The sequence below is a fragment of the Fragaria vesca genome, linkage group LG5, assembly GCF_000184155.1.
Source record: "Fragaria vesca subsp. vesca linkage group LG5, FraVesHawaii_1.0, whole genome shotgun sequence".
Taxonomy (NCBI): Eukaryota; Viridiplantae; Streptophyta; class Magnoliopsida; order Rosales; family Rosaceae; genus Fragaria; species Fragaria vesca.
Window position 1 is genome coordinate 16,910,626 of NC_020495.1, and position 8,532 is coordinate 16,919,157.

Consider the following 8,532-nt stretch of genomic DNA (forward strand, 5'->3'; position numbering starts at 1 on the left):
ATAACGAACCAATTTGTACAGTTTTCGAAAAGAAGCCAACTGGTTCAAATCTCAGAATTTACTGATATAAACCCTAAACTTTAAGAAACCATAACTTAATCTAGAAAAATAGTTTTCACGTGATTCAAATTCTGGAATGAACCTTAAGATGTCTACTACAGATCTTATGAAGACACCAAGATGAAATTTCAAATGCAACGGTATGATTTCCAGAAGAAACGAAACTGATGCAGGATGGCTGGGATTGGGCTCGTCCCGTCTAACTTTCAAAATTCATACTAATTATAGAAAACTCATTTTTGAGAGATTCCAACTCTCAAATAATCTTTAGGATGTCTTCTGTAACTTTCATGAGAACACTAAACTCACATAACCAACCAATTTGTACAGGTTTTGAAAAGAAGCCAACTGGTTCAGAATCACATAATTGACATGCAGAATTTATAGATGCAGACCCTAAACTTAAAAAATTCATAACTTAATCGAGAAAATCATTTTCAAGTGATTCAAATTCTGGAATGGACATTAAGATGTCTACTACAAATCTTATGAAGACACCTAGATGAAATTTCAAATGTAACTGTACGATTTCTAGAAGAAAAGAAACTGATGCAGGATGGCCGGGATTGGGCCCGTCCCATCCCGATCCCGTCCCGTCCCATCCGGGATTAGGCCCGGCGGGATCGAGTCTGAAAAATGTAAAGCCCGTCCCGATCCCGTCCCATGTGTAACAACCGGGACGGGACGTGAGATGACCTCAATCCCGTCCCATCCCGTCCCATGCCCACCCCTAGCTGGGGCGGTGTTTTGCAGGTGTGAACTTATGGTGGCTTGAGCGCAAGGTGGCGACGGCGTGTCTTGGCTGGCTTTGGGTCACGACATGGCATGACGACAACGACCGGAAGGTAGGACAATACACTGGCATGAGAGCTGCAAACTGTGGAGATGGTAGTGGGCTGATTTCTTGCTGGGCTTTTATTGTGAGCATCTTCTTTTGGATCTTCTTTTAGGCCTCAAATTATGGTAAGAGTATTTTACTTCCTTCCCTAGTCTAAGTTTTTAGTTAATCTAAGAACAGTAAGCTCCTTCTTAGGAGACCTAGCTTTGTTTAGTTTTCAAATATTTCTTTTTTGTTGTCTAGAAATAAGTGAACGAAATCTTTGTAATGAATGATGCTAGCATGCCACGTCCTTAACTTGCCCAAACGTTTGGCAATGGAAGGCATGTATCCGTGCCATTCTAGCTTGAGTATCAATGAATTTTCCGTATGGCTTTTACGTCAAAAAATGAGCTTGATCGCCAACGGCTCATAGGTAAGATAAAACAAGTTTTCCTTATATGTTATTTTTGAGGTTCATGTGTTCATAATTTTATTGATTATTGATAGATTATTCTTGTGGAATATCTATGTGGAAGGATATAATTTATGATGTGATCTTGTGTTGTTGAAGATGATGTTGTGATATTATGATTGTTGGATAAATAGCCAAACCGGGTTTCAAGCCTTTAAGCGGGTGCTTGGTTACGGTTAAGATGCTATTTATTATTTTTATGTTTTGATATTGGACAGTCAAACCGGGTTCCAAGCATTTGGCCGGGTGATTTGTTACAGTTAGGAATAGAGCTCTAGTCTGTCAGTCGATGTAGGTCATGGGAGATACCTTATGGTATCTGGGACCCATGAGTACACAATTTGTTGTTGTAGGTCATGAGGGATATTTATTAATACCTGGGACTCATGGGTACATGTTATTTGAAAAAGTGTTGGAATTGTGGATTTAATTATTGATCTAAATTGCTCTTGTGATATAATTGGATGTTAGAGGTGTTGTGTTATTTTGAGAATTACTCATACGGGCTTTTTAGCTTACCGGGTTTGTTGTTTACAACCCGGTGCACCAATTCTTGGTGTAGGGGTTAGACCTGCAGGGTTGAGGTGGAGGCTTAGTGGCAGAGTTTTTGTTGGGTTTTGCTGTTCACTGTATATTTTTATATTTTGGGTAGACAGTATTAAACTCATGTGAGTGTTTTCATTTTCTTGACTTTCAAGTTTATGTAAACAAGGAAATGTAATATTTAACTCAGTGTTGAGTTGCGTGACATTTACATTTCCACATTGAATTTAGTTCTCCTTGAAATTTATTTTGAAACAGGTTTTGGGATTTTAATATTTTAAGTGATATCATGCCAAAATTTTTGAAAATTATCCTTCGAAAATTTGGGGTGTGACAGTCGAGCTAATTGACCAATGTAGATAGCAATGACTGGAACATGATCTAGCCACAATAGAGAACTAAACTGATGAGGGCTAGGTGCAGTTTCGGGCGTGACACACAACACCTAACAAAAAATTATAACTAAAGACAAATAACTCTATCCTCACAATACATATCCTCACTCCAAAAAGAAGAGACTGACATGTCAATGCATCCAACAACGACAGCGAAATTGAGTAGATGGTCGAGCTAATTGACCAATGTAGGTAGCAATGACTAGAACATGATCTAGCCACAATAGAGAACTATATTGTATTATACAATTAGTGCGTCACACTAAATTAGTTTTCCTCAATTATCTCTATATTTTATTTTCTTTTTTTCATTTAATTTGTTGTTTACTATAATGACCTCTATTTTATTTGTTGAGAAACTTTTAGATGCTACTGGAGGATCACATGGCAATATGACGTGGATCTACACTTCAATCAAATATTGACACGTGGATTTATTACAACTAAAATATAAACTAAGGTTTTCTATTTTTTGTGAAATGACCTTCATGGGTCTTTGTTGAGTTTGGACTAGGGTTTGGGGTTTGGGGTTTGGGGTTAGGGTTTAGGTTTAGGGGTTAGGGTTTAGGGGTTAGGGTTTAGGGTGTAGGGTTTATGGTTTAGGGTTTAAAAAGCAACAACAAACCTAAAATTGTCTTTGACAAAATAGCTGATGTAATTTTTTCTTAATAAAATCTATGTGTCAATATTTGATTAGAATGTAGGACCACATCATACTACCACGTGGTTCTCTCGTAACGCTGAAAAATTTCTCGCGTTTGTTTTAGTTGACTCATTAAGGGTAATTATGACAGTTCATAATTTGATGAATTTCGTGATTGCCTGACTTTATTAAAGCAGAGATGAATATATATTATTATTTTTTTCTGTAAATAACCGATTGATCGAAATGAATGGTGATTCATCCGAAATTTTAAAAAACTGTTTTTATTAGCGAAAATTCTTCTACGCTCCATTAGTATATTTATTAAATGCACTATGTTCTAACGATTTTTAACCAACTTTTAGAGGATCATAGCAGAGGTACCGAATTTTCAGAACTCAAACACGAGATCCGGGATGTTGTTACCAAACGTGACCGACATAGAGTAGGATTGTAATTACCATTTATTATGTTACCTTATAATCTGTGTCAACTCACTAGTTAGAGAGAAGAGGACCAATTCCGAGTATTCCGTTCCCCACTATATTTAGGAATCCGTATCGTGTGTACTTTTGTTTCTATATATTACTCCATCGTCTATCATCTTCATCCCATATCCCAAAACCAGATTCAGATTTCAATTCCAGCCGAAACTATTGGGCGCTAGTTTTGAATTTCAAAAACTCGCACTGTTGACGGACCCAGTTTTATCCGAAAACCCAGTACACATTACCCACTCACTCACAGTCACCCTTATATATATAACACACCTCCTTTTTCCCAAACCCTAAATCTAGCACAAAACCCTAAACAGAACAAATTGAATCTTGGCGATGGTGGGGAGAAAGAGAGGTAGGGGCGGAGGCCGAGGCGGCAAGCGGCCGAGGAAAGAAGAGAACGGCGGCGAGGGTGTTTTGGGAATTGAGAATGAGGAAGTGAAACAAGTAGCTGTGGAGGAGAAGCCGAAGCCGGGCAGAGGCAGGAAGCGGCGGGGGCAGAAAGAAGAGGAAGAAGACTGCGGCGGAGGACAGAGGCGTTATACACTGAGGGAGAGGGCGTTGAAGGCGGAGACTCGGAAGAAGAGGCAGAGAAAGGTAGCGGCGGCGGCGAAGGAGGAGAGGCCTGACGTGTCGACTATGTGCCATCAGTGTCAGAGGAATGATAAGGGGGAAGTGGTGCGGTGCACGGGTTGTTGGAAAAGAAGAGAGAGGAAGAGATATTGTCTCCATTGTATTCAGACTTGGTATCCCAACGCCTCGGTGAAATCATTTGCTGAGGCTTGCCCCGTGTGCCGTGGCAACTGCAACTGCAAATCCTGCCTTCGTTTGGATGTGCCTGTCAGGTGTTTGGACAATGTGGACCCGAAAATCGATGATGAGGAGACTAAGTTGGAGCACTGTAAGTATTTGGTTCATAGCCTGCTTCCTTATTTGAAGAGGATCAAAGATGAGCAGGTCAGTGAGATGGTTGTGGAAGCCAAGAGGCAAGGCTTATCTCATGTTTCGCAGCTCCAAGTTCAAAAGTCTAATTGCCTTGAGGATGAGCGTATGTTTTGCAATCACTGCAATACTTCGATTTTCGATTTTCATAGGACCTGTCCTGACTGTGAGTATGATCTGTGCCTTGTTTGCTGCCGGGAGATTCGAGATGGCAAGTGGAAGAAGAGAGAGGGGGAAGCGGGGCATAAGTATGTTGATTTGGGGCGTGAGTATTTGCATGGAGAGGGAGAGTTCAACAGCTTGCTAAAAAAGAACAGAGAAAATGTCAGAACGGGAAGAAGAGAACAGAAGAAGCGGAATGTTGATGTGGAAGTGAAGCCGGACAAGTTAGAATCTGCTGAAGAGGAAGATGAGAAATTTGTCAACTTGGGGGAGCATTTGGATGGAGAGGGAGAGCTGAAGAGGAATGATGATGTGGGAGTGGAGCAGGACGATTCTGAATCTGCTGAAGTGGCCACATTTGAGTGGAGAGCAAGTGAAGATGGAAGCATCCTCTGCCCCCCAAAGCACATGAAAGGTTGTGGTAAGCATACTTTAGAATTGAGATGCAATTTTTCTCAGAATCACGTCATAGAGTTGGTGGAGAAAGCAGGAAAAATAGATGAAAGTTACAATCTTTTGCATGCTAGTAGTGAGACTCCTGCACAGAAGTGTTCATGTGTTAAACCTGTGGATGATGCTGTTAGCATAAGTAGCAGTAGCTGTAAGATAAGGAAAGCAGCATATAGAGATGGTTCTGATGATAACTACTTGTTCTGTCCAAGGGTTGGACAAATCCAAGATGAGGATTTTGGCCATTTTCAGTGGCACTGGATGAGGGGTGAGCCTGTAATTGTGAGTAATGCGCTTGAAAATGGATCAGGTCTAAGCTGGGAACCATCTGTCATGTGGCGGGCATTTAGACAGATAAAGAATCTCAACCATGATAGGGAATTGGCAGTCGATGCCATTGATTGCTTGGATTGGAATTTCATCGAAATCAACAACTGCGACTTCTTTACTGGATATTCCAAAGGCCGTTTTGATAAATTGGATTGGCCTGAGATTCTGAAGCTCAAAGACTTTCCTCCATCTACTGAGTTTGACAATCGTCTTCCTCGGCATGGTAAGGAATTTCTATGTTGTCTGCCTTTCAAGGAGTACACGCACCCCAAGGGAAGTCTGAACCTTGCTATGTTCTTGCCAAAGGAGTCAGTAAAGCCGGATATGGGTCCGAAAACATATATTGCCTATGGTGTTGTGCAGGAGCTTGGACGGGGAGATTCTGTAACCAAGCTTCACTGTGATATGTCTGATGCGGTCAATATTTTGACACATATAGCTGAAGTGACCCTTGCTCCTGAAAAACTTGCAACTATAGATGAGTTGAAGAAAAAACACAGGGAGCAAGACCGAAGGGAGATGTTTGGAAGTTGTGGCACAATTGCTGAAAATGGTAGTGTGCCTCAGGAAGATTCAGCTGAAGTATACGAAGATGGGGGTGCATTATGGGACATTTTCCGATGCCAGGATGTTCCACAGCTGGAGAAGTACATCCAGAAGCACATTAATGAATTCAGGCACTTGCACTGTAATCCATTGAAGAGTGTTACTCATGCTATACATGATCAGACTGTATATCTCACTGCGGAGCACAAGAGGAAGCTCAAGGAGGAATTCGGAATTCAGCCATGGACATTTGTCCAGAAACTTGGCGACGCTGTTTTCATTCCTGCAGGCTGTCCTCATCAGGTGAGGAATTTGAAGTCATGTATCAAAGTTGCACTGGACTTCGTTTCCCCTGAGAATGTGGGGGAGTGCTTTCGTTTGACGGAAGAGTTTCGCACCCTTCCAACAAACCACAGGGCTAGTGAGGATAAGCTGGAGGTTAAGAAAATGATTGTGCATACTCTTTGTAATGCTGTGATGGAGATTACTGGTGAGAAAAAGTCTGAGGATGATGTGAAGCCTAAGAAGAGAAGGTGAGGCGCAAGGGATAAGGCTCTAAGTAAGTTCTAACAAAATGTGGTATGAAGCAATTAGTAGTGACTTAATCTTGAATTAGTAGTGCTGTATACCATAGGAATTGGTATTTGATTTTGTAACATTAACTCATGGTTTTTTTTTCTCCAAGATCAAATCACAGTTGATCGTTGTAGTTCATGAGTATGAGAAATGGGATTACTTTATGCTTTCATCCATTCTTTCTTATTTGATTTTATAATAGTGTTCCATACTGACAAGTACTTCATCTGAGTATGAGAACTGTGATTACATGCCATTTTTATATTTGTTGAAGCCTAACAAATGTGCTCCAACTTTCACAGCCTAAGCCTCTGGTTACTGTAATATCCTTATGCAGCTCACCAAAATCTACTCCCGCAATCAGCAGAAGGCTAAGCATCTCCTTGTTAATTTGTTGTAACAAACAGAAGAGCTAGAGACAGTCCAGCAGTAAACAACAGAAGAAGGGAGGGCAGAGGCCTTTGGTGTTCCAAGAATTTTGGCCTCACAATCACTAGCCAATATGCTTTTCTCTTTTAGTTTTCTTCTAAGGTACTGCTAATCTGCTATTGTTTCCCTTATTTCCTACTATGGATCCTTAAGCTTGAAATTCTACAGACTTACAAAAATATGCCGTGTATACTTGATTGAGGTTCTGAAAACAAATAAAGAATATATCCAGTTCTAGTCAAATTGATGTTATTTGTGAACCATAAGAATTTATCTCTGGTAGACTGTTTTGGTTGTAGAGCTGTATGATCTTTTATACCTCACCTACTGCATAGATAAGTTGGTACACATCAGTGGAAGCCAAAAATGGATGTGTTTGAGTGATTGAGAGAGGTTATACTTGATTTGATGCGTATGTTATCAGCCATTCAGTCCTCTTCTTGTTCATTTTTTGAGTGACTCAAATCATTATCGAAACAACCTATCGGCTGCCCATTCTGAAGGGTTTTCACGTGCAGTGGCTCACCTTTCTGAAATAATAGTTATACTGATAGAAAATAATTGCTACAAAAAACATATTTTAAGAAATCAGAAGGGGAGCATGTTCTTGTCTTTGTTAAACACTTAGACAGGTTCCCCTATAGTTAAGGTACTTTGCTTGCTATTTATTTTGAGTACTGTTTAGGCTACCACAGTTGATGTGCTTATAAATAAACAATTGTGGCTATGTGACTGTGCGCACATTGTATGTTTTGTTTTAAGTTGGTAGCTTAATGTCTTGAGAAATTATGTTCCTTATTTTTTGGTGAACTATTGTCATTGTACAGGGGTGAGTGCCTAAAACAAAATTATCCATGATATAAGGCTACTACGCTCGCGTCTAACGCTCACATCACATCATAATGTCGTTATATACTACGCCATTAAGGTGGACAGACACATATGACTAGCTAGCATTTATATACATACTCTTCTCATAAATATATATTTATATTCACCGAAAAATCTCATTTTTGGTAACTCTTCAAAAGAAATAAAATCGTTAAAATAAAATGACGTCAAATGCTCCAACAAAAGAAATTGTACAACAATAAACCATTGTATTTACCGGCAGCCATAAAATAACCCTCTACAGTTTTAGCAACAATAATCCAACGGCCAGATTCTACCCAATTAACCATCAAAATTACCAATCTTTGACAAAATCCCAAATCTATCCAAAACTCCTTCAAAAATTCCAAACTTCACATCAAAAGACTCCCCTTAATATAACGCATTTAAAACCATGAAAATCCCCCTAACAACGGCGGCCGGCGGCCTATTCCGACGACCTCCAATGCTTACCAAATTATTTTAGGGCAAGGCTACTGGGTTGCAGACCTTCAAAATTATATAAGGCTTGCCCAGATTGGTGGCCGGAAGAGGAAGTTCCGGCGACGGAACACCATGGACGACCGGAGCTCTCGGGCGCGATATCTCCCTCACGGCGGCGCTAGAGAGGCTGCCACCGGTCCAGGAAGGAAGATGAGGTGATGACCGACCATTTGGGACCGGTGCGGCGGTCGAAGCTGGCTAGACGACGACGGACGAGCTCGGGAAGTGTCTGACAGAGAGAGAGCTCGGGAGGAAAGAGAGAAAAAAGAAGAGAAGAAAAGAGTTGGACCTCC

At 40.6% G+C, this 8,532-nt stretch overlaps 1 protein-coding gene across 1 annotated transcript; it reads left to right on the top strand.

Moving 5' to 3' along the window:
• Positions 1–3,446: 3,446 nt before the first annotated feature.
• LOC101296675 lies at positions 3,447–6,560 on the top strand. The gene has a single exon (XM_004301486.1). It carries the CDS (start codon positions 3,767–3,769, stop codon positions 6,395–6,397), a length of 2,631 nt encoding a protein of 876 aa, XP_004301534.1. The 5' UTR covers positions 3,447–3,766; the 3' UTR covers positions 6,398–6,560.
• Positions 6,561–8,532: the final 1,972 nt, after the last annotated feature.

What these genes read in the sequence shown, in the direction of transcription:
- LOC101296675 (XM_004301486.1), top strand. Translation starts at nt 3,767, where the DNA reads ATGGTGGGGAGAAAGAGAGGTAGGGGCGGAGGCCGAGGCGGCAAGCGG.